This window comes from Accipiter gentilis, chromosome 28, assembly GCF_929443795.1.
Source record: "Accipiter gentilis chromosome 28, bAccGen1.1, whole genome shotgun sequence".
NCBI classification, from domain to species: Eukaryota; Metazoa; Chordata; class Aves; order Accipitriformes; family Accipitridae; genus Astur; species Astur gentilis.
The window spans coordinates 5,472,307-5,498,091 of NC_064907.1; the positions used below are offsets into that span (position 1 = coordinate 5,472,307).

Genomic DNA, 25,785 nt, shown 5'->3' on the forward strand with positions numbered 1-25,785 from the left:
ACTGTAGGCAGGAGTACACTGTGTCAAGGTGCGAGCTTTCCACCAGAGAAGAATTCTTTCTGATTTGGTGGGGAGTTTGGGGTGGCGAGTAGTTTGTTTTTACGCTCAACTCTCCCCAGTAGAGTATCTTAAAATTTGATGTGCAATTTGGCCACGCAAGGTTCTGTGCTCTTGGCCTGTCCAGGTAGGCAGTGGCAAAGGCAGGGTGACGCAGGGTGACTCTTGTTCTTCCTCTTCTGAAATTTCTTCCCGTGATAATCTTCTCTGGTCATTCCTCCTTTCTTATTCAGCATCACGGTATTGCTGAAGGCACCTATCAAAACAGTTGGATGTTGAAGGCCTTTGAGAGATGCTATTCACCACCCCAATAGATCTGTATTTGTATTTGGTATTATGGGTTACTCATAAAACATATTGATTAAATCATTACAATTAAACTGAGCCAGAAGGCTGGTCAAACTGTGGGGCTTTTTACTCTCTGGAGCCCCTGGATGCAGTGCAAAAGTTCATCCGGCTGTCACTGTGGAAGGATGGCAAGTACCAAAAAGCAAACGCGAGAAAAGTGCTGCAAATGAGTTGTCCCACTTGGAACTTGACCTGTGCTAGTTGTGAATGCTGGCAGGGCAGTCAGGCTGGCTGGCTGCAGCAGCACCCTGCGATACTGGCTTTGCCATCGGCAACCTTTTTTTCCGAGGGTTGACTTGCGCTTAGTGCGGGACCCTGGCTCACACTGCCTGTGTTTCACGCGCTCGTTGTTTTCATGCTGGCAGAAGATACTGGAACGTGTTCTCAGGTAGAGTGCTTGTGGCCTGAAATATAGTAGATTCCAGTGCCCAGGCTTTAGAGCATAACCTTTCTCCACAGAAGTACAATTTGTGTAAATGGTATTATTTATAAGCGTTTCCCTTGAATAACTTTGTGTTGCTCCCAGAGTCTGGTCTTCAGAACTAGCTGTAACCTCCTATGCCGTAAGGAAAATAGGTTATTAGTGCACGCTGCAAGGAGCAACCATAAAACTTTGTTTGCGGGAGAACGTGTGTGCTACAGTTAATGCAGTGGGCTTTGTGTGCCCATTGAAGTGGCTGGCTGTACTGGTTTGTGGCATAGGGTAAGGGTTCTGTTTGATGCCCGAATTGGTCGGCACGTGTAACGCCCAGGAACAGCGAGCTATGTAGATTATCTTCCTTCTGAGACTCCATGGAGAAAGCAGTGCTATTTGAAGAGATGCTTGAACCTGTCTTGTCTTCCGGAGGCTTTTTCGATAACCCACAGAACTTGCAAGACGTAGTGAGCTAAAGTAGTTTGTATTTCCACGTGTGTGGCATATCTCTTCTTTAGCCTCCTATTCAATCTTGTAAGTCACCTGAGCTTTTAAGTGTGAGTGTCCCCCCCAAATCTGTCTTGACATGGTGAAATGTGAACTGTCTGTGGAGCACCGATAGAGGTGTGGAAACTGAAAGGCCTCGAAGTTTTTGTGAAATACTGCAGAGATGTGATAAGGACTGGCAATAGGAAGGAAAGGACTGGAATAAGGAATATGGGGATTTAAGTGTAGAAAAGAATCCGTGTTTTAAGGTGCTGTGTTACATTCAGGTGATAAGTGTACGGAAAACTACTTTCCAGCTGATGAGCTATGAAAGTCTGTATTGCTTGTGATGTGGAAACATCAACAGTACATTATCTGGAAGAGTTTGAGAGTGAAAGTAGTTAAGGACTTAGTATTCCTTAAAGTTCAAAATAAACACACAAGAAGTGAACAAGACACAAATGATGCCTGAAATCTACTAGAAGACAATTGGCAATAAATAATGAAGTACAAAATCAAGAGCAAGGACAAATGGAACCTGATACCTCTTACTGCAGCGCTAATTGAAATACGCTTTTTCTCGGACCGCATCTTACTACAGACTTACATATCTGAGTAGACTTGAACTCGGTGTATTGGTTTTTTTCCTGTTATTGACCTTATCAATACCCCTGTGTCACTTTTTGTTGGTGATCTCATAGGCATTAGAAAAGTAAAAGCATTGTCCTTTTGCTCTGCTGTGAGATCAAAAACTGTCCTGAGTGCCATTTTTTGAAGGAAAAGAGCTACAGGAGCTGTATAGGGATTATTTGCGGCATACTGATGAAACTTCTGTCAATCTCAGAAAGCAAATCTCAGTTATGGCTGACATGAGTCTATTTTTGCATTTTTTTCTTTATTTACAGTGAAGAATGCAACACCTATCTGCTCAGGTAACGAGCAGTCTGCTGCAGTTTCCAGAGGTGACTACTCAGGCACTTGGGGAAGATGAGATAACCCTAGGTTCTGTGCTGCGCGGGAAGTTTTCTGGAGGTGAGCATTCTCCTTTAAATTTGGTCTCGGTCTGAAGTTCTTGTTGCCTGGAGGTTACCTGAAGCACAGGGTCACAGTATCGACTGTGTCAGGCTGGTGCTGTTAAGATGCATCAGGTTTCGAGAGAACAGCAAGGAAGGAAGTTTTCACTATTAAAAATGCTGATGTTAAAACTTTACAACTAGTAGAGTTAAACTTTGAAATTACAGCAACCTTCACCAGTCTTGTGCTACTCAAATAATTTACTTAAGCATGCTGAGTCAGCAGGCCTTCCTCAATGTCGTGGTCACTCAATTTTTAATTAAATAAAAGGCAGTTTTCAAAAAAGTAATAGTGTTGTTTTGGGCCCTATTTATTTGTACCAGCTCAAGCTCTATGACCATCGTAACACCACATGCTGAACTAGTTCTTCTACAACGTTACAGAGGCACCCCCCCGTTACAGAGGCACCCCCCCGTTACAGAGGCTTTGTCTTTTCCTAGTGTGAATACAAACAGCAAAGGAAGAGGATAACACTGTTAAGCGCTGCAGCCATATTTCCAACGTATTTAACAGGGTGCAGATGAGTACCCAGGGAGAGCTGCTGAAAGTGGCTAAGCAGATTAGGTAGTTGACTTTCTAGGCGATCCGCAAGTAGAGCTAGCTGGGTACCTGTCTGGTTGTCTAGGCTTCTGTTAGACCAGGTGGAATCCATCTACCTGACTGAAAGTGCAGTAATTGAGTTAATACTTCCTCCGAGTTTGTTCAGAGAAAGAAAATGTGTTAAATTCTTTCTGTCATCAGCCCATGTAAAAGATTAGATTTACTCATGCAGTGCCCATTTTACAATAATTTCTTGCTGCCATCCAAATCCCTGCCCCAAGCAGGCGTGTGTCAAGTAAAATTAATAAACTAGAAATGAATTGGTTTAGATTTGTTAACTTTGAAGTATGCTTTAAGACTCGTATTCCCGTATGTATTTAGACGATTTCTAGCCAAAACAAGCCGAATATGGGATGAAGACTCTAGATCAATATGTTGTCATCTTCATCCCGAACAGTCAAAATCCTTCAGTGCGGGAATGACAAGTAGAAGTGCAAAATAATGAGGTTGTTAACATTAAGAGGTAGTGCTGGCGGATCTCCATGGGTGATTTTAAATAATTGACCACAACTAGGGAAGTCGGTCTTCCCTTTGGGGTACTTTAATTGAAGGAAAGGGGCAGTGGCTGCAATTTTTCCGTTGTTTGCAATCTTGTGTTGGAAATTTGCTTTAGTTAGCTTTCTTTTCTCTTACAGGGAGAAGTGGCTTGGCATGGTTGGCGTGTGGTCCTCAACTGGAGGTAGTGAACTATGTGACGGGAGAGCGGCGCTCTGCTTACCGTTTCCGTGGAGTAAAGAAAGAGCCTCCCACCATTCGTGTGGTGAAGGATTTTTCCTGGCAGAAGAGAACGGGACTGCTGGTTGGGTTGGAAGAAGCAGAGGGAAGTGTTCTCTGTCTGTACGACCTTGGAATATCGAGAGTGGTTAAAGCAGTTGTTCTCCCAGGAAGGGTACGTACACTTTAATCGGAGGAACGAAGCTTTTGCGTTGTCAGGTGCTGCGTAATCCTGTTTCAGGAGAAGCTTTGGAGCGTCTCTTTGCAGGCGGTATTTCTTCTATCTTGCATTAGTGCAGACTGTCACTTGAGAGTATCCAGTCGAGAGAGCCTTGGTGCGAACTCTTGGGCTTAACGGTACCATTATCTTTTGAGCTTACTGATGGTAAAACAAGTTTTCTGGGTTTATGGTAGAGCACATAGTTACCTAATTCTCCACTGCCACAAAAAGGCATTGAGAACTATCTTTTTTTGGCCAGAGTGAAAAAGAAAAAAACCAAAACCCCCTGTTCCCAGTGTCTGTAACATACATTTCCTAAATGCTTGATTTCTATATATGATAGAAATAGTGTCTTTAAAATATCTGAAACTTCCATAGTTGTGCTGTAAATGACTTAGACACATTCCCCAGAATCTCGGACTAGCAAGCAGGTGGCTTTAGAGCAGAACAGATTTTTATGTTGACTTAGGATAGGAAAGAAGAGCCGTTAGGGAGTTACTGATGGACTGTCGAAAGATTGACTTTCAGCTTGCAGTCCTTGAATCTCTGCTTATTGAATATTGTGTTTGTGTAGATGGGAGAGGCTGGTGGAATGTTACTCCTTTTTTTCTGTCTTCTATAACCCAGGAAGTCCAATGATGTAATGTCCCCTAGTCTCATTATCTGAATGTAAACAAGGATCAGTGCAAGTTAATAGAACATCAAGATTCACTATATTGGTTTTTTCTTGATATAACTGGAAACAATGCTTTGGTTTTAAGTCTTATGGTCCTCTGTAGTTACTTTCTTGTTTCTGATATGCTAATTCTGGCTTCACTTTTGAATGATTTCTGTTTAGCTTGTCAAAGAGCTTAAATGCTAGCTTGCAGTTTTCCTGTAGGTAACTGCTATAGAACCCATAAGTAATCACGGAGGACCCAGCGTGAGCACTTGGCACCTACATCCGAGTCTGCGATGGTTCTTTGGAGTGGCAGCAGTGGCTACAGATGTTGGTCATCTACTTCTGGTGGACCTTTGTTTGGATTTCTCTTGCAATCAGAATGAAACACAAGCCTCGGGTAAGCCTGCAGTTTTTAAACTTGAATTTGAGAGTGAGAAAACTTGTGTATAAACAATATGCATCCCACTTGGAAGACACTAGTGTGCAGGCATTTCTGACTGCTGATTACAGGTGGCGGTTTGACTTGGTGTAGTCCTGACCTGCTTAAAAACGGGAGTGACTTAATACTCCTTCTAATGGGATAAATGCCCCCCTGCCACCAAGATCCGTATGTCACTATGATGCTTGCCGGTGAGGTGTAGGAATTTTACCACGTTTTGTCAATGCAGCTGCCTGAGAGGAAGTGGTGTCAGAGGCGCCCTATTTCTTGGGAATGTTCTTCTGCTTCTCTGAATTGACTTGGGGCAAATTTTAGGCTTGCTTGTTAAAATGAATCCGACTTGTCAAAAATCGTGCCTTTGGATGACGGGATTCTCTAATTTGCATATTCGGATTGCATGCGCTGTTTTGGCTATTACAAGAGTGGCTTCAGGAGTTGGTGTCGCTTCAGACAGCTTCATCATGAGGCCCAAACGCGTGATTATTATAGAGTCCAGGAAGAATTTGTCTACGAAGGTTACGCTTTTACCTGGTTTTATAATACGATTGAGAATACCTGTCCGATCAGAGAGTTCCTCTGTTCTTTGGAAACATGCAAAAGAAAGCGTTGCATAAATGGGTATTTTGCCCGGGGCGGTAGAATTGGATGAGATGTGTTGTCACATCAGTGTTCAAAATGCAGCCTAAATGGCCTAACACATTAATTCATGGCGTGGTTTTGTGTGTGTAGGTCTAGAAGTTGCCACTAGAATTCCTGCTGAAGTTCCACAAAGAAGAGAAGCTGTGACCAGAGAAGGGAGACATCTCTGCTTTCAACTACAAAATCCTTCAGGAACAGCAATATCAACCCTGTACTACATAAGCAGAAGCAATCAGCTCGTTGTGGGTTTTTCAGATGGCTGCCTGTCACTGTGGAATATGAAAACTTTGAAGAGGGAGTAAGTAGGCCTTTACACCTGGCCATGCCTGGAGGTGCAGGGGTCTCAATTGTTTGCTTACGGAAGCATGTTCACGAAAGAGAACATTTTAGGGACTGAAATTTTGGGTATAATCTTGGAATGTTTAGAAATCCTCTTCTGAAATAACTATGAAAAGTCAAACATGGATTAAATGGACCGCCTTCTCCCCAGTGGACTAGGATTGTTTTCCTTCTTGTGCCTGTGGCTCGAGGGATTGTGGAAAGCATGCTTCTTTGGGTTACGTCAAGCAGTTTAGGATGCGGTAGAGCTCATTTTTCTAAGACGCTTTGTCCGATCAGTAGTGTTCAGGGAAGCCAGGAAATGTGTGTATTTTGATGAACCAGATTTTAGGAATGATTTTGCAGAACCAGTTACTGCAATTAGGGCATACATTGTGAAGCTTAAGTATGTTAATAATGTGGGTTTGGTGGTAATATTCTTTAAAGTGTCCAGGATGAAACTAGTGAGACACGAAATATCAATAGCTGATCTGTGCCTGACAAGATATTCTTTCCTACATGTCAGCCTTGTCCAAACTAGGAGGCAACATTGTGTGTGAATGAAAATTTGCTTGGAACACTTGGAGATGAGGATAAGGGGCATGTAAATCTATAAGCAATAGAAAAATTAAGAGACGATTTTATATCTGCCAAAGAGCAATCGCACGTGAAATATGTGACCAAATTCAGATAGGGATTGGCTTAAGCAAACGTGCAGTGACTCACCAGAAACTGTTGGATGCATAAATAGACAGTGGAGGACGAATTGGGTGGCAAGAATAGATTGTGAAGATACACGTAAGGTTCAGAAGTCTGGAGGAAAAATGCTTTACGTAGCATCCGAGTGAAGAAATGAGAAAGTACTTGTGTTTGGCACTGTCCTAGATTTGTTCAGAAGATAGGCTGCATTTTAAGTTCAATATTGAAGTCGGCCGGAACAGGAGGAACAGTCTTTTGCCTGGCAGCTGAAGTAATCATTTATGTTCTTCCTCCCTAGGCAGAGGAGGATATAAACCCAGGTTATTGCACTTGATGGACAGTAATTTCCTCAGCTCTTGACTGTTGCATAAAAAGCAGTCGCTTCCCTGACTCACTTGTCTGAGATGGAAGTGTGACCTTCTGTACTTTGAGGATAAGCATGGAAGGATAAGCTCTTTTCTCAGAAGATGCTTCTACCCTTCCACAAACAGTTAGGGCCCATCGTAGGCTCACAGGGGTTTTATTTCCTACCTTTTCCCCTTTTCCTTTTTCTTTTTTTCATTTTTTTTTCTTTCTTCTTCCCCCCCCCCCCCCCCCCCCAACACATAGGCACCACTCTCAGCTTGAAGGAGGAAGGATTCCTGTCTATGCTGTTACTTTTCAGGAGCCTGAGAATGATCCTCGCCATTGTTGCTACTTGTGGGCTGTTCAGTCTACACAAGAAAGGTGAATAAAAAGTTAGGATAAGCCACGGAATGCATTTACATTTTTTTGTATCTTTGTTCAGATACAGTTGATACATGTATATTTGTTTTGTTTATGTAGCTGTGCAGGAGATTCTCTCAGGTATGGAAGGTGTTAAGCTTACAATGCAATTTTTACAGGATTTAACAGATGTGAAGAGGGACCTACTAGTGCCTACCTTCTGAAAGAAGGCAGAGCAACAGTGGCTATATTTTTGTGCTTGCATTCTGAAACGATTTCCTTTGTTTCTTGAGGACTGCTTCACGATTTGTTTGGTACTCGCACCATGGGATTAAAATACCATTACAAGTAGTTGGGGCTGCAGATCCCGAGCGCTAAACGTGCCAATGTGACAGCCGGCTGCCCCTAAAGGAGGGAGGTGACAGTATTGCGGATTACCTTGTGCCAACTTGCGCGGTCTTTGGAGCCTTTGTGAGCCAGGTCAGCTCACCTGGCAGAGACCGATCACTGTTCAGCAGCAAAGTCAATGGTTTCCTGCTGGGCTAATGACCCAAATCCGTATGTGGAAGGGTGCAGTGTGTGTATGCAAGAGAGGGGCTGGAACTTTGGTGGGAAGGGAAGGGAAGGGAAGGGAAGGGAAGGGAAGGGAAGGGAAGGGAAGGGAAGGGAAGGGAAGGGAAGGGAAGGGAAGGGAAGGGGAGAAAGATCTCTCTCTTTCAGCATCAGCAAGCTATTTAATCAGCTCAGCTGTTCACAGAGTGACAGTCTTCTTAAGTTTGACTTTAAAGCAGCAATTTGTAGTCCATACAACATATTAAAGCTTTCAGATTGTATGGTTAGCATTTGCCCCTGAAGCTGTTAGTGTCCAAATGTCCTCCTTGGTGTTATAGCGGCTACACATGACCAGTTATCTGATGGTTTGGGAAGTGGTGTTTTTCTTTTCAGCAAGAAAACACCAGTCTAGATCTAATAAAATGATAACAAGGCCTCTGAAGCAGCTTTGTAATCAAATGTCATAATTTCTACCTTTTTCAGTGAAGGTGACGTTGTGAGTTTACGTCTGTTGCAGTTAGCATTTGGTGACAGAAAACGCTTGGCCCCAGGACAAGTCATGTATGAGGTAAGGCGTGCATGTATGTGAAAAGATGAAAATAGTGATTTTGTCTATGTGAGTATCAGTTAAGTTGTCAGGGGTGATTTTTACCATCAAAATTCAGCGGTGACTGAAAACCCAATCTTTTGCTGAGTCTTCTTGGGCATGTTTTATACTGCTGCATCTCTTGTAGTGCTCTAAGCACTTGGGCAGGTCGACTGGAGAAAGATGCTTTAATCGTTCTCCAGTTTCACTTTTGAACTTCTGCTTTGCTTTATCCTCTTGTAAAAGTTATTTGTAGCTACAGTCTTAGCAGTGGCAAAGACAATACCTTGTACTGTGTGCTGCTTTGGAAGAACACCCAGACGTCGATATCCATTCCTCACGTGGCTACTTTGTTCTGTCTCAAGGCTTTAATGTTAAAATGGGGGACCTTTTACTATTTGGCAATGCTTTGTCTCGGTCATCTTATTTTCCTGAATAAGGTGTGACGAGTGTCAGATTTCACCTCAGAGGGTTGAAATGTTTCAGCAGCTTTGAAAAATGGGTCTACTAAAAACTCCAGTTTTAAAAAAAGCACACAAAGTGATTAAATTATGTGGTTTGCGTTTGTGACCTGAGAAGGCTGTGGTGTCGTTAGTGTAAGACTTTTAACCCTCTACAGACGGTGCAACCAGTAATACATTCACAGGCTTCTAAGAGGTGTCAGGCACCAGTTTCTGGCTTTGAGATATTTTACTCCCCTGCTGTTCCTGCGTTCCTGTGATGAGCGTTGTGCAAGGTTGAAACAGGAACCAATCTCACAAGGTAGTTGAAGAGAGAACTAAACAGCTGGACCTCTGGGGGGAAAAGTCAGGTTCTTCAGCTAGCTTCCAGATGAGCCACTTAACACATGTAGCTTCATACCAAGTCTTGCTAACACCTACTGCCAAACCCCGCCCCAAACAACTCCCCCCCCCCCCCCGGAAAAAAAACATAAAAGAAGCATTAGTACAGGATCTGTGTTCTACAGAGGACACTTGGAGTGTCGGAATACTTCCCTGTAGTCACAGATTGGTCAGTACTACGTGACTGTCTGCCTGCGTGACTGGCTGAGTCAAGTTTCTTGTCCGTCTTCCGTGGCAGAAAATTTCAGAGTTGTTCCCAGTTGCCAGGCCAAATTTGAGTAAAGGAGGAGGAATCTCCTGTTGACCCTTGTTCGTTGAAGAGGGTGCACAGAAGCTTGAAAGAAAGCTTGAAATCTAGTGCATCCAGGCACGGTCGTGGAGCGCACCTTTACGTTTGTCCTACGTGATGCTTGCAGGTGGATAGAGTATACAGCCTCCACTTCCACATCAGAGTCTGACGAGTGCATCTCATTTGAAAACTGTCTTCAGATTTTACAGGTCAATAAAGTCATTATTTAACATCTTCCATGCAGTGGAGTTCCTTAACTTAGATTTGCTTGCCCCAGTGGAGAGCTTAAAATACACTGTTTTGCTTCAGAAGTTGTCTTAGGCAGGAATGGTTTGATATCTTTTTTCCCTTCCCCTCAGCCCTAACTTTGGGAGGGACTGGCTCTTCCTAGATGAATAAAAGTTGAAATTTCTAGTGGTTAAAATTCATCTCTAAGAGGTTGATGGAGTTGTAGTACTTTATCCGACGAAAGGGTCTTTTGGCATGGTGGACCTGTTCAGGACATCTTTTGTGATAAACTGTGTTTGGTGATTATTCCTTCTGCAATAAAAATGGGATTCTTTGCTTAGGCTTCATGCTAGTTTTTCGAAAAGATGGTTTAGATTTTTCCTATCTACTCTGCACATGTCTGTTATTTCCAAAGTTACTTGATAAAGGAGAAGGAACTATGCATACTTCAGAGCAAATTTTAGCTAGGGAAATGCTAAATTTTGAAAATGTGCAAAGCCCGTTACTATTTGACGCTTCATTCTCTTGCATGCCAGGTATAGTTTCTATTTGCCGTCAGAAATAAGCTCGTGGGAAATATACAGTACAATAGGCATATTATATTATACATATCCACATTCTTTCGTATTTAGCTGTAATGTATGTTTTTATCTCAAAATGACCTTTTCTCTCTCCTTTTATTTTTTCCCCAGGGTCTGGAATACTGTGTCGAAAGATACAGTTTAGGTCTCACAGGTGGAGTCTTTCCCTTGAGCGGGCGGGCCAGCGATATTAAATTACTTAGCTGTCAGACTGTAGAAAAACTTCCCAAATGTGTCGACGGAGAGGATAGCGTTAATGCAGGTTTGTTCTAATGTCCCTGTTTGGTTATTCTAAAATAAGTAGTTTTGGAATCTAAGCAATGAATGCTGTTCTGTACCCCAGTCTGTGAGTCTTGAATACCTTTACAGACTAGCTTGTTGGGCTTATTTAAAATGGGTGCTTAAGTTATATGGGACTTCTTCAAAGGAAAAAATAAGTTGTATTTTATGCTTGCTGACATGCTATAGCAATGTATGGTGGAGTCACCTGCATGATGCTTGCCAGTCGTTTTATTCCTCCAGCTGTCATCTTTGAACAATAAGATGATGCTCCCCATTGCTTAGGAGTGTTACCTGAATTTTTCTTTCCCTGTTCCAACCTATGTCTGCATCTGCATCCAGCTGGTGGCCGGTCACAAGTGGTGTTCCCCAGGGCTGGGTATTGGGGCCAGTTCTGTTTAATATCTCTGTCAATGATCTGGACGAGGGGATTGAGTGCACCCTCAGTAAGTTTGCAGATGACACCAAGTTGGGTGGGAGTGTTGATCTGCTTGAGGGTCTACAGAGGCTCTGTGGAGGGATCTGGACAGGCTGGCTCAATGGGCCAAGGCCAACTGTATGAGGTTCATCAAGGCTAAGTGCCAGGTCCTGCTCTTGGGTCACAAGAACCCCATGCAACACTACAGGCTTGGGAAGGAGTGGCTGGAAAGCTGCCTGGCTTTGGGCCCCTCGCTACAAGAAAGACATTGAGGTGCTGGAGTGCATCCAAAGAAGGGCAACAGAGCTGGTGAAGGGTCTGGAGAACAAGTCTTACGGGGGGCAGCTGAGGCAACTGGGGTTGTTTAGCCTGGAGAAGAGGAGGCTGAGGGGAGACCTTACCGCTCCCTACGAGTACCTGAAAGGAGGTTGTAGCGAGGTGTAGTGTTGGTCTCTTCTCCCAGGTAGCAAGTGATAGGACGAGAGGAAATGGCCTCAAGTTGCGCCTGGGGAGGTTCAGGTTGGATATTAGGAAAAATTTCTTCACTGACTGGGTTACGAAGCATTGGAACAGGCTGCCCGGGGGTGAGTCGCCATCCCTGGAGGTATGTAAAAGACAGGGAGACGTGGCGCTTAGGGACGTGGTTTGGTGGCGGACTTGGCAGTTGGGTTTAGGGTTGGGCTCAATGAGCATAAAGGTCTTTTCCAACCTAAGCAACTCTATGATTCTATGATCTGCCTGTCCATTTCTTCCTCTCTAAATCTAATAGGTTCCTACACCTGCAAGTTCTTAAAGCAATAGCTTTCCTTGTCCATATGCACAGTTAAAACTCCTACGACGTCTTTCATTATCTTGCAATAATTAAATGTCCATCTCTGGGTTTACAACTTCTCTTATGCTCTGACCATATTTTTGAGCCCGCTGCAGTGATAACTTTCATGGCCCTTTGTTTTGACTGCATTATTCACCTTCCCTCTCTTCTTACTGGCCTTTACTGATGTATGATGTTTACAAAGAAGACACTTGCATGATCTTTCTAGGCTACTTCTGTTTATCATCTTTGACTTAGTCCTGAAGCGGCAACTTGCATCTCTTTTGTGATGCCACCCTCTGTCAACAGTGTGTCCAAATCTAACAAAAACCCCTTTGGATTTTCTCCACTTGTGTCACGTTTCTGAGGAGAGTGCCTCCTAAAAGCTTGTTAAAAACAAACACACACCACCACTCCACCACACCCGACAAAAAAAAAACACAAACCAAAATAAGAACAACAAAGCCCCTTTCTGTCTCCTTTTTATGAAGCATGAGGCATGGAGAAATACCTGTAATTTCTCTGATGGTTTCTAATTAGCTCTTATTCAGAATCTGTTTGAGTGAAGTTCTAGGCACACAGGAGCTGCTGTTGGATGTGGGTTGAGGCTAGCAACGAAGCTGTCTTCTGAATTATGAAATTAATTGGTATCTTCAAAGGCACTTGCAGCAGCTACAAAATGGAAGCGGCACAGGTGTTCACAATGAAACGTAGTAAAGTGTGTGAGGATCCCTAAACGTAATGATGAATTCAGCAGAGAACAGAGAAACATTTTGCCAAACAAACTGTCGCCCCCTTCCTTACTCTACTAGGGTAAATGATATACCACATCCTTTGCTTCCATCTGGAGAATGCGTTCTCCCCAGAGAAGACAAACCATTCCACTTATTGAGAGAAGTGGAGTATAACATTGTGAATGTTTTATGTTAAAATCTTTATTCCAATTTCCCGTTTGTTGGGTTTGGGGTTTTTGTATTTGTTTTGTGTGATAATTGTGTTCGTTCATTCTGAATGTGCTGGAAAGGAGCTATTCTTAAAACCTGTAATTGAGTCCAATCTGGAAATTAGTAGTGCCTGCTGAGTGATACAAGAAGAGGGGGCAGTATGACTGAAACCTGTCACAGAGATGTTTGCTATTCCGTACATTTTTTTGTTATTCTCAGTGAGTGTTGTGCTTCGTGAGTGATATAACAGAATTAAGCCAAAATAGGAAGTGGTGTTTTAAACATATCAGCTATAGCGTTATTTTCTACAAACAAGAAACAATGTCTTGTCTTTTACAGTAGTATCGCCTGACACCAGTGTATCAATCTTCAGCTGGCAAGTGAATACATGTGGTCAGGGAAAACCATCTGCTTACTTGGGTGTATTTGACATTAATTGCTGGTATCATGCTCACATGCCAGATTCACTAAGGTATATTTTTATTAAGTTGTTTTCAATATCCCTACAAATCAATCATTTGAAAGTCGGTGTTTAGCTCATGCACTTGCTTGCTTTCAGGCCAGAAGAACTCCTTCATCATTGCCCCTATTTTGCGTTGTGGTCACTGGATACTGTAATAAGCATGACTTCTCCAAACCCCCTTTTGGATATTCTGGTACACGAGCGGAGTCTAAGTCGGGGAGTTCCTCTTTCTCATCCACTACCTGAGCAGTTTTTTCATCCAAGCTCCTACAATTTTGGTAGGTATTTCACTGCTTTTGATAGTGATAAGCTTAAAGTGAGGTCAAATGCCATTTATTGGTTCTCCTGTTCATTGTTTGTCACTCAAAACCCATCCGAAACCAAAAAGCCCCAAACCCTCACAAGCTCAACCCTGATTACGTTGTACTAACAAGGTGTTTAATGCTGTGACACATACCTGACAGTCTGCTGAGGTTTGGGTTTTGGTGCTTTTGTAATGTAGCCTGTGAAGTGGTGATGGTCATCAAATGAAATGACGTTGAACTGAAGCTCAGAGCAGAGCACCTCGCTAGCACTAGAGATAAAATTTCTACACGCAGTAATTATTTTCAAAAAAAAAAGTTTGGAAGTGATCTGACGAAGAAAATGGGTACTCAGTTACAGCTTTCCAGATACTGCTATTTACAAAACGTAAACTGGTCATAAGCTAAGTGCGAGAGTATGGAAGGCTGTCAAACGTTCATTGTCTCTGCAGGTGGTACGTGCTTGCTGAACTCCGGAGTTGTTCATATGACTTGCATCGGCTTCCAGAAGGAGGTGATCTTTTACTGTATCTCTATTGAGAATGGCAAGAGATGAACCTTTCCTCTGTTTTCTATTGCACTGCTTTCAGTGTCGGAGATCATTTTATGCCCATCCTGCCCATCCACACGCATGACGGCAATTGTGTCCTGCCAGTTTTATGCAAATGGTAACATTTTAGGTGCACTCTTGGGACTGTAAAACTACCACTGTCTCCTGTTGAAGCACGCTGAGGGATTGAATGTCTAGAGCGGAATACAACGTTGCTGTTGTAGGAGCAAGAACAAAAATGTTGTGGAAGTTGGGGAAAGCTGTTACTTCTGCATTACCCATCAGTGGAACTGCGTCCATAGTCTTGAGTTAGGGTTTTGATGCCTGATTAACTTGAAAAAGGAGGGCAGAATGGAGAAAATGAAATATTACTTAACTGTTTGAGAAGAAATGATTTTTTTTTCTCCCGCACTTGGCCAAACTGAAACTTCCAAGCCACTGCACAGCTTGTGACAAATAATTTTGAATTAAATTTCAGCTCACTAAGTGTTTCCAACATAAATCGACTTGTGCACAAACAAGCACAGAAAGGGTCCTCCAAAGCGTGATTTGGAGTTGTGTGCTAGCTTTAGCTTATACAGAATATATTTTGTGTCAGTGTTCAGGGTCAAAAAAGGTCTGTGTATTGACAGAGAAGCTAGAGAATACTTAATTAAGCATTGCAAGGGCTGACCTTTTGTTTTACAGGATATTTTTTATAAATCGTAGCGGTTAGTTTGGCTGCCGTCTTTAAGACTCTACCTAGTAGTGCTTACCGATGCAAGCTTTCTAACAATTTAAGCGAACATTTGTATTATTTCTCTTAGCGATTATTCGGAACCTTAGTGACTGGATAACACTGCTGTCTTAATCCGTAGTTTTTGATTAATGTTTCAGGCCTTGAATTTTTTAAAGAAATGTGGTCCTTTAAGAAGTGAAGCCATTCATGATAGCTACAAGAGGTGTCTTGTAGCTGGCTTGCTGCCTCCAAGACGCGTTGATGTCCAGCCATCCAGTTTGAGTCAGGTGAGTGCGTATCAGGGAATCAAGGGGGAAATACATCCATCTTGTCTGACAGGGCTGTAGAGGCTACAAGACATGATAATCTGATTTTCCTATTATTCGCAAGTTGCATTGAAATGCAGGTGTTGACTTGAGTTAGCAGAAGTTACAGTATTCTTCAATCCAAACTACCGAGTTTGAGTGGGGGCAGCACTAAGAGATCTGCGTTGAGAGACCCATCTCTTAATTCCGTGCCACAGATGGGCACAAGGAAGCGTGCAGGCAGTGCTGGTCATGCGCAACATAAAGCATCTTTCCCTCACAACAACCTTCACCCCATCGGTTTCTCAAAGCATTATGTTCAGTGCAGTAGCTGACTATGGGGGTGTCTCACTCGGATGCGAGCTGTTGCAAACATCAGCTTGCTGCACTAGACGTGATCACTTGCTTCCAAGGAATTGGGCTGTGGTAAACAATTACTCTTGTCAGCTCTGCCCGACAACTTCATCACCGCTCCCCCTCATCTTCCCTTCATCAGTAGGCTTTCCTGCAGCCTCTCAAAGCAGATCTTCACCTCTGTAGCCTCGTAGCCCAATTTACTCTGCTTAGAGTGCCCCCTTGTTGCTGCAACACCTGCATCGCCTTTATCTCATGACACCCACTATCTTCTCTCTGCTTTGTCCCCCCATAGGGACTCCACCCCCCTCGTCACAGGTTTTCCATTTGCAGTGCACCAACCTTTCTCTCTCATCTGAAGAGTTTCATGAGAGACGGAGCCTTTGTGATGAACAGCCCCTCTTCACCCAGGCAGGATCCAAGCTAAACGATTAGCTAGCTGGTCGTCACACAGTGGAGCCATTGGTAGGAAGGGGAGAGCGGTCTTCTCACTGCCCTCATCTTCCTGTCTACTGGATTGTTCACCAGATTTGTGGAAATGCGTTAAGGCAAATAACACTTCTGCACAGTGTGGTAGCTAACATAAGTTTCTTGGCAAGCTGCCCTAGCCCACAGACTGCTTATTTTGCAAGCCTGACGTAGACTCTTGCATTCAAATGGGATGTTCTGATGTCAGCTCCGGTTTGGAAATAGCTTGGGAAATCAAGACGCGTTTTAAGAACCTTTGCTGAATTGTGGCCATATCATTCAGAGACTTGTTATGCATTTGAGCAGGGATTTCTTTTGAAAGTTAGTAAGACAAGTTTCGGAGTTAGGGTCAAGAAGCTGGGTTTGGATTTTTGTTTGCCACCATAAGTAGTATCTGGTGTGTTTCCTCGTCTGAAACCCATTTTCAGAAAAAGATGGACATATCATATGTGTATTCTAATGGGTAGAAATTGCTTTGAATGTAATGATTTTGCCTAGAAGGGAAAGCTACTTCTGAATGTCTTTAAAAAAAACACATTAAAAAAAAAACAAACAAAGAAAAAAACAAAAAGAAAAAAGTAAAATTTTATGAAGGCTCATTTCACCTGAAAGAAGTATCACAACACCAGCTGAAATTAGCTGCTACTTAATAATCGCATGTCTGTGCATAGCTGTGCATTATCCTGCTCAAGGATTACCACTGCATTATAATACAGTATTTGAGCAGCCTAAAATTTAAACCTATTAGAATTTAAATGTTTCACGTCTTTTTGTGTCATTTTAGAAAATGATAAAGTTTTGGGTGTCTGAACTGCTTTATGTCTTCAGAGTCTAGGAAGCTGCTTGACCTTAGCTTCACTGTTTCCGTGCAAGCGTTGCACCGTTGTCTTTGCTCTGTCCCCTTCACGCATTCCTGATGGCAAACTTCTATGTGCAAAATGCGTGACGGGTATTAGCAGAGGATGTTACCGGAAACAGTTAATTGGAACTCAGTAAACTGAGACTATACTGCAGAGGCATGCAAATAAAGGTTAGAATCAGCCTTCAGTAAGTTGCAATGTTAGAGGAAAAGTTTAACGTGTTTCTCAGACCAACAAGCAGTGCAGCCTGTGGCTAGAGTCAAGAAAAGGAACGTGGAATTAGCTGCGTGTGTACTAGCGGACTGTGTGATGCCTGAATGAGTGTACAGTTAGAAACAAACGCTTGCTGTTGCTGGTTCAGATATTGAAAACATGTAAGATTCTCAGTTTATTTTGTCGGTTACGTTTAGGAGGAGCAGTTAGAAGCGGTATTGTCAGCTGCTGTCCAGACAGGTTCTTTAGAACTTCTGACTGGATGCATTAAACATTGGGCATCTGAAGGTAATATTTCTTACGTTGTTCTTATGTTATCTATTTTTCTAGTTTGCAATTGTCGATTCATTTCTTTTTTGTTTTCTTTTTTTAAAGCGCAGCCAAGTTCTGCTGCTAATTTACGGTTTGTTCTTGAGTGGACATGGAACAAAGTGATCTATGCAAAAGATGAGTTTGACCAAATATGTGAGTACTAGTGTAGTCATTCTGCAAACATAAAATGGTTCTTTCTAGTTGAGCGTATTCAGGAATGTGGCGGTATATGGTACCGCACGGGGTTCTTTAAGCGTACTTTGAAACTCTGAAATTGCTCTGCAGGCTAATGATGTAATATTTATTCTTGAAAAGGTGTTCCGCTGTTTGATGGCTCTCGCAACTTTGTTGACCCGCAGACGTTACAGTCTCTTCAGCACTGCCAGTTGCTTTTGAGCAACCTTAGCACGGTCTTAACCTGTTTTCTAACAGAAGCACAAGAGCTTACTGGAAAAGGTTTGTAATCGTATCTATGAAAACTTTGGTATGTTTTACTAAGATTTGGAATTATGCTTGAGTTGTAAGTGTGGAAAGATGAGCTTCTGTTGGTTTTGATGATTGGAAGACAGCCAAATTTAGCTGGGAGAAGGGGCTTAAATCTGAGAAGTTGGGACTACCACTTAATATGTGTTGATTTCAGGGAAATAGTTGGTTGTGGAGTTCATGCAAGTGGGTAGGGGAGGCTACATTCAGCAAGAAGCTGTGTAAGCAGCTGGGTGGAGATTCCAGCAACCGGATGTGGTAGCGCTGCAAATGATTCCTTTTAATTCTTAGCTAGCAATTTATAATTGCATGCGAATATTGTACTGCAAATTGCTAGAAAATACAAAGGAAGCACAAATGAGTAACTTGTGAAATAAGTTACTTGAGTTTCTGTAGCTTTTTATGTTATCACTTGTCCTTGGCATATTGAGGGGAAAAGAAGACTATCCCTTTGCTACGGTAAAAATCCCCGCTACGTGAAGAACAAGTGTCTTATTTGTGAGTGTATTTAATAGTTCTGGCTTGAGGGTTTTTTTCTTTTAACCTTTAGTGGATCTGGTTCTTTGTAGGGGTTGCTTTTTTGTTTTGGTGGTGAATGTGTTTTTTTTTCTTCAAATAAGAAGGTGCTACAGAGTGAGAAATGCAAAGACCACGATTTCTACCGCGTTGCTTTTACACTTTCTATTTGGGATGATGAAGGGGGTTTTGTAAAAATGAAAGGAATTGGATAACAAAAATCATCTTACGCCTTTTTTTCAGGTTTTACTGACTTGACAAACAAGCAGGTGGTAACTGGCCTCCTTTCTTTGTATGCACGAGTGGTCATCTGGTTCTGTCGATCCAGTCTCCTTCCAGAGGGTTTAGGTAAGCATAACCTGTAATACATTTGTAACCGGGAGACTATCCAGTAAGTGATTCCGATGAACACATGCTTAGCCGTGTTTTTGTAAATGTTTTGTCAGTGCTGAAGTTCTGTTGGTGAAACGGAGATTCTCCTGTTTTTTTCAAATGCATAGTGTAGAATAATGCAAGCAGTTTCTTTCCTGGATGTTCCTTAGAAAGAGCAATAAGCCTCTGACTTGAAGGAGTTGCTTGTGTCCACAGCTTGAAAGACTTGGGATTTTAAACAAATTACTGTTACACAACAAATACGGGAATGCTTGTTTTTACAGCAAAGGCATTACCTGCGTGTTTGGAACTTTTTATTCATTGCTTGAGGAAAAAATACACCTCAGCAAGACTTCTTTATTTGGGTGGATTATAAAGTCTATTGTCAGCCTTCATTGTCTCACAAATGCTCACAGGACATGTTTAAGAAACCATTCCCTTTGAGAATTATCCTTTCTGTAGTGAGCTTCCGCTTACAGTACGTGTTCTAAATGCTACCTCAATTGTAAACTTGAAATGGCACTTGAGAGAAGAAGGAGTTGAGTCTTGTGTCTTACCACTCCTTTAGCAAAGGCAGAAAGAGGATCGGCTTCTTTCAAAGTTGGAGGCTTGCCTGTGTGCTTCTTGATGCTTAGCTCATATGATCGTCTGTCTTTTAGTCAAACGTTTTAGTTTCAAAATGTGATATTGCTTCTTTAACTTGCTTTTACTTTATTGCCTGTAGATGATGATGCGCGTTTGGGTAGACCTTTCTACAATTACCCTCTGATTCAGAGCTACTACACTGGTCATCGACAGAAACTTGAGCGTTTATCAAGGTAAGCCTTACAGGAGAACTTGAGAACACTTCCACTGTGAAATGAGAAGTGGCAGTGAGTGGCTTTGCTATCAACAGTTGGTATTTGCTCTGCTTAATGCAGTTGCCAGCAATCCTCTTCACTTCAGTGATGCATGCGTTCTCTTGAACACGGAGGTTACTTTCCTGTGTTACAATATTTGTATATACCTCTGCTTAGTACCATTTGTTGGCATCGTCGTTTCTTGGTAGCGTGCTTAATCCGGCAGCCAATCTGTATCATTTGGTACTACTGAAAAAGGTCATGTGTTCAGGAGAGGGTCAGCGATCTCCCGTTCAGCAAAGCACGGCGTTCACAGAACAGGTGCTTTGGACAGAGAAGAAAGCAAGTTTTAAAAACAAAACAAACCTCATCTCGTTTATTGACTAGCGAGCGATGGTAATAACTGTATTGGCCTAAATCACAAGTACATTTGTGTGATTTAATGAGATAGTCAGAGTTTGATGTAGTTGGCACACCTAGCACTCTACTGGCTGTTGGATAAAAGCCACTTGCCGAACGTGAACTCTCTTTGCTGCGCTAGCTCACTAGCATATAGGTGATACGCCTTGGATTGGACGATAATAGATTTTTCTTTGGAAATTGTGCTGAAAACTAAATAAAGAGCTCAAAGAAGCTTAGGCTATGGCACCGCGAACAAGAAGAGGATGCTGCAAGATGAGTTAAGGTGCAAGCTGCGGCGTAGTAGCTATTGACTTTAAAGTTCATCTTACTTAGCTTACTTCTCAAGTAACTTACATACCGGCTCAGGTGTTCCTTAGAAGCATACAAGCTCCAGTGTGCTCTTTCTGCTTCTTATGATGGGGAAATGAAAGGGTAGTGTCCCAGTCAGCCAATGATTGCGATGGACTTGTGAAGAAAGCAATTTTTAAAGGTTCACCCATCCGTGGTTGTAATGGTCTGTGCATAGAAACATAATGGGGATGTGCATAGAAACATAAATGCTGCTTAAGATGACACTAAAATTCACCTGTATGCTCAGCTTTCTGAAAACAACTTTTTTTCAGTAAGAAAAGTGAGATGCTGAGAACAAAATCTGAACTTTCCGTGGTGTTGTCTTCTTCTCACAGCTGTGTATTGGAACACTCCAACGGGAGGCATTAGACTTGCGTTAAAGAATAGTCCTGGTATTTTGACACTGTTGCGTTTCCTCTGTTAGACAGTAGGAGAGTGGTTATTTCTGGCACATAAAAAACTTAGTTCACACTTCCTTTGTACTACAAGACAACAAAAGAGAAAACCTGAAAACGAAAAGGTCCCTTAGTAGGAGAGCTTTCCAGGATGTCTATTTGGAATTCCTCTAATAATTCAGTATGATCTAACAAAGATCTTTCATCTGACTCAGACATTCCTTTCATGTGCCGTTTCAAGTCATAATCATGCCTTTGTGTGTTTGTCACTTTCTTTGCCTCATGGGAGCTTTTTTTTGTTTGGTTTGTCTGGAGGAGATCTGTTACACTGAGAGGCTGGAATTAGTGTTTGACTCTCCAAATCCTTGCTACCTTTTGTTCCAGAGGAAAATGGGATTCTGACTGCTTGATGATTGATGGAATGGTTTCCCAGTTAGGAGACCAAGTTGAGAAGTTGTGGCGGAGAGATGAAGGAGGAACTGGGAAATACCCACCTGCTAGTTTACACGTGAGTGTTATGTTCACTGTAAACAGCAACGAACCCCCCAAAGCCCCACCCAAAAGCCAATGATTCATGAAAGACAGGAGTTTTTAAAAAACTTTTGATTTTTCATTTTCAGGCACTGCTGGATCTCTATTTGCTAGAAGGCATTGAAGAAAGCTACAAATATGCAATTGTATCCTTTCTCGTTATTTTTACTACACCTTCAGTATACGCACATAAATGTTCTTAAATGTTTGTCACCTGCGCGTTTAATAACGTTTTTGAATTTATGCTTCCAACACAGTGCAAGTGAACACGTTTAGTTTAGAATGGAGATGTGGACAGGAGCGTTGTTTTATTTCTTTGTACTGTGGATTCTTTATGATTTATTTTGTTTTAATGTTTTGTTGCAAAGTCTTTTCTGACATCCAAACACAGGTTTACTAAGAAATGTTAAAGCTAAAAATCTCCCTTGGTTTTTCTCAAAACTTAGCACAGTTTTTAATTTTTTAAAGCACCTGTGTCTGTAGCAAATGACTGCTTACTAGGATGATGCAGTAATACGTGCTGCTTGAGAGCAGAAGGATTTCTAACCGGTACCTGATTTTTGCCCAAGTCTTCTGTCTTCCTGCCCAGATAGCAGTGCTTGCTTTTGTTCTGTTAGAAGTGCAGGCACACGGAATAAGAAAGAGAGAGAAGAGAAAAGTCATTGGGCAGAAACTTAATTTTTAAGCTGCTGAAATATACAGAATTACTTTTTGTTGTTTGCTGCCTAACCCGAGAGGGGAGCCTAGAGAGCAAGGGGTTTAAAAAGGGTTGTACCCCAGAGCTGTCTTGTTAGAATATGTCCCTAAATACGGATGTCAGAAAGAGAAAATGACACTACTGATGAGTGATCCGCATACTGTTTTAAATCCAGTGTCAATCATTCAGTGCTAGGTTCTCTTGTAAGGACACCTTAATTTCCATTGTCCTATATACTCTGGAAATGAGGGAAAAAACCAATGGTAGAAATTGTTTGCTTTAATAATTAAGCATTGGATGTTCAGGTGTTTTGAATGTCCAGCTGGTAGCTCCAGTGACTAAAGAGGGAGCCTGAGTTTGTAACAACGGAAGTATTTAAGTATCTAAAGTTAACCTTTCTGAATGCCTTACAGAAATCAAAGAGTATTTCTTTCTGGCTATTTATTCAGAATGCAGTTTTGTGGTTAGGACCTGACCGTCCTCAGGTTATAATAGCTCAAAATGGCCAGACTAATACGGCAGTATTTTCTGCTTCCTACCACTTGTATATTCTGATTTCACTGTGTTTTTCAAAATGTGATGTGATAAATGTTTGGTCTTCCAAATTTATTAGCCTTAACTAGATACTTGATGTCAGACAATTTACTTGCTGCTAGATATCATGCATTCCTTTCCGAATAAAACAGAGACTTCAATCGACTCCTTCCCAACTGCCTTTGCTATCCCTTGGGGACTTGTTAAGCTTGTTGAAGGCTTTTGGCTTCTAGATCACAATGATTACGAAGTAAGTACGTTACAGTTCAGTTAGACATCCCCTACAGTCCAAAGCTGTAATCTGTAAAATGATTTTAAAAAAATCGGTGCTTAGCTAATAACAGGTGCTACAACATTAGAAGCCCTTTTGTCATACTGCTACGACATCTTCAGCAATAAGTTATAATCTGAAATTTTCTTTTAGCCACTTTGACAGGAAATTGATTAAAACAAAGAAGAAATCAACTTTAATAATGCTTGATACTTGAATTTTCAAAGCCATCCATTTAGGTTGTTTTCAGCAGACCGATGGAGCGCTTTCTCAAAGACAGTGTTTTAGGTACTTTAAATACTAAAACGACGATCATAGCAGCAAGGTTTGAGGCAGAAGACTGCAGAAGTGACTGTTCAACCTAATTCATGTTCTTTCTGATGCTGAAGGTTGTTCTTTGCCTGTCACGAAGTTAATATATCTGTTTGTCTGGGAGAACAGCTTATTATTTGGTAATGTATTTATAAAAAGTGGTGTTTGTACACAGAGATTTGGTTACTCTGGAAAAGTGTGAACTACTCCTTTTAAAACACTCGCTTTGTTCTGTACGGCTAACTGGATTTCTTTTTTGCAAATACTTGAGAATTTTTATTTACAGTAGTTAGTCATCTCAGTTTATTTAAGACACGTCCACCCTTACTTAAGGTACTTTTGAATGTTCTTGTGGTGTGCGTGCATGTGCATATCGTAATACACCTGACCTCTAACCTCTACAGAATTCACTGGCCCTGCTCTTTCATCCAGCTACAATCAAAACTGTGTCATGGCAGCACAGGAGAATTATTCAATCCCTGATGTGCCAAGGAGAGCATAGGCGAGCCCTCAGATACCTACAGATGATGAAGCCAGCAATGCCAAGCAGCAGTGAAGTGCGGCTTTTCCTCGCTGTGTTGTTGTCCAATAGGTAAAGAAACCTGTCCCACCGTTTTGGCATTCAAATATTGTGAAAGGTGGAGAACAAATAATACGAATCACCATCCCCTAACTTCCCTTTAAACTCTGAAGACAGTAGTTTGGGGGCATCTTTTTGGTTATACTATTAATAAGCCTTTACGTCTCAAAAAATTTAATTACAGGTGTGTGGTGGAGGCCTGGGGTCTGTTGCAGCAACATGCCACCAGGTTAAACATCGAAGAGCTGTTAAAACACGTGTATGAAATCTGTCAGGAGATGGGACTAATGGAAGACTTACTGAAGCTACCTTTCACAGGCACTGAACAAGTAAGTGTGGACACGACAAAAATCTTAATGGTCTCTTTGAAAAGAGAAGAGGCAGAATCATAACAGATTTTTGAAATGTGTTATTTCGCATAGGAGCGTTTGGAGAAGATTTTACAGAGCGACGCTGCTGTTCGGAATCCTAGATTTCCTTTAGACCACCATGTGCAGCGTGCCAACTATATCCCAGCGCTGCAGTCGAATCGTTCAATGAACGTTAATCTTACGGTAAGCATGAAAGTTCTGTCAAGTGTGCAGGTTTCTGTTGGGTGTTACTAACCATTTTTGGTAGTAAATAAAATAAAAATCAATGCTTTGTTTTTTGTACCATTCTTTGAAATACTAGGAATAAGTTTCTACACTTTCCGTTACAGCTGAACCTAAAAGTTGAACAAAATATTTCACTACTCCAAAGCTACTGCGTGAAGTTATAAATTAAGTGTTGCAGACCATTGTCAACTCCACTTAACATAGTTTGTTTGCATCTAAGGAATAATGGTTTAGAATGCTGAACGCTGTTTGTGTCACTCCTTTCTGTGGCCTGAAGAGTATGTTGTATGTCATTTCTTGAATCTTGCACACAACTTTATTTTTCTAGCTGAGAGCAGTCTGGATGCCAATCCACAGGTAAAATCTGTGTGCTGGTTTGGTTTTCTTTTTATTTCCTCCAGTTATAGCATGAGCTCTGCGAATCCGCAACTTCTGGTTTACCCCTTTGATGACAGAAATTCTTATCTAACTTCTATTTCTCAAAACAGCCAGAACAAATTTTGCGTTTGGCGAACTTCTGTTATGAATCTGTGATACATGTTCTGTTTTCCGGAACCATAGTTTTCCAGTGGATCGCACTTATAAAGTGGTCTTGGAAGGTTTAGGTCCTGCATTTGAAAACTTTACTTCAGGCAGAAGGTGTGTGTAGGTAGCCTTTTCTTACCTGTTTTAATATTCACATCATTGCGTCCACTGTAATTTGCAGTTGTCCTGAATATTCAGTCATCTCGGACATTGGTGTTACAGGAAAAACAAGGGAAAGCCTGCTATTTCGTAAGGCATTTGAAAATTGCAGGTGAGAACAAGAGGATCGGAGTAAGGTTCTGCCGAGTGCCGGAATTGTTTCAACCAGAAGTTGTAGGTTCTGTTCTTATCCTAGTCTGCCTTGCCCTTTGCTGAAATTACCGGGTGGAATTGGTGTGTGCCGAGGAGTAGAACTTGCTGCTCCTCTGTGCAGTGGCGGTATTGTACAGTATCTGTGGAGGAAATGTATTCACTAATTAGAAATAGCAGAGATAGTTGTGTGCAATGAACTTCTTGTAATCAGTTGCCTTCTTGCTTTATGCTTTTTGTTCATCAGAATGATGGTGAGCCTCGCTTGAGAGAGAGAGCAGTTGCCAGAAGTTCTAGATTGGACCAGTGTGGCAAGATCCTTCCTAGAGTTCAAAGGAAGCTGGCCAGAGAGAGAGCCAAGCCTTACCACTTGCCTTCATCGGTCTCAAGAGAAGGTAATTTTTAGGGGAGGGAAATACAATGGACAACTGACCACGACTTTGATCACACAAGGCTGATATTTTTTCCCCTCTTGCTTTACAGTCGCAAGACCAAAGCCGTTATCAACAGTAACAAAACAAGCAAATGCAGGAAATGTGCGTACAAGAGCAACGTTCATCAGTAATATATTGTCCAAAAGTGGAGAAGTAGGGGTAGGAAATGAGCAGAAAACCAGTTGCTC

General features: G+C 41.9%; 1 protein-coding gene across 1 annotated transcript in view; it reads left to right on the forward strand.

The window, feature by feature from the left end:
- Window positions 1–2,215: 2,215 nt before the first annotated feature.
- The window catches only part of LOC126051815 (protein ELYS-like), a 42,251-nt gene continuing 18,681 nt past the window's right edge, over window positions 2,216–25,785 (forward strand). The window contains exons 1-23 of the mRNA XM_049831504.1: window positions 2,216–2,338; window positions 3,616–3,869; window positions 4,795–4,972; window positions 5,744–5,951; window positions 7,280–7,396; window positions 8,411–8,495; window positions 10,565–10,715; window positions 13,245–13,377; window positions 13,465–13,646; window positions 14,123–14,184; window positions 15,097–15,225; window positions 17,336–17,426; window positions 17,514–17,603; window positions 17,766–17,906; window positions 18,693–18,797; window positions 19,546–19,639; window positions 21,193–21,316; window positions 21,429–21,485; window positions 22,674–22,820; window positions 23,558–23,745; window positions 23,918–24,062; window positions 24,156–24,287; window positions 25,411–25,558. Of these exons, the coding sequence (XP_049687461.1) occupies window positions 2,218–2,338; window positions 3,616–3,869; window positions 4,795–4,972; window positions 5,744–5,951; window positions 7,280–7,396; window positions 8,411–8,495; window positions 10,565–10,715; window positions 13,245–13,377; window positions 13,465–13,646; window positions 14,123–14,184; window positions 15,097–15,225; window positions 17,336–17,426; window positions 17,514–17,603; window positions 17,766–17,906; window positions 18,693–18,797; window positions 19,546–19,639; window positions 21,193–21,316; window positions 21,429–21,485; window positions 22,674–22,820; window positions 23,558–23,745; window positions 23,918–24,062; window positions 24,156–24,287; window positions 25,411–25,558 (3,082 nt within the window). The 5' untranslated portion in view covers window positions 2,216–2,217. The remainder of the gene's footprint in view (window positions 2,339–3,615; window positions 3,870–4,794; window positions 4,973–5,743; window positions 5,952–7,279; window positions 7,397–8,410; window positions 8,496–10,564; window positions 10,716–13,244; window positions 13,378–13,464; window positions 13,647–14,122; window positions 14,185–15,096; window positions 15,226–17,335; window positions 17,427–17,513; window positions 17,604–17,765; window positions 17,907–18,692; window positions 18,798–19,545; window positions 19,640–21,192; window positions 21,317–21,428; window positions 21,486–22,673; window positions 22,821–23,557; window positions 23,746–23,917; window positions 24,063–24,155; window positions 24,288–25,410; window positions 25,559–25,785) is intronic.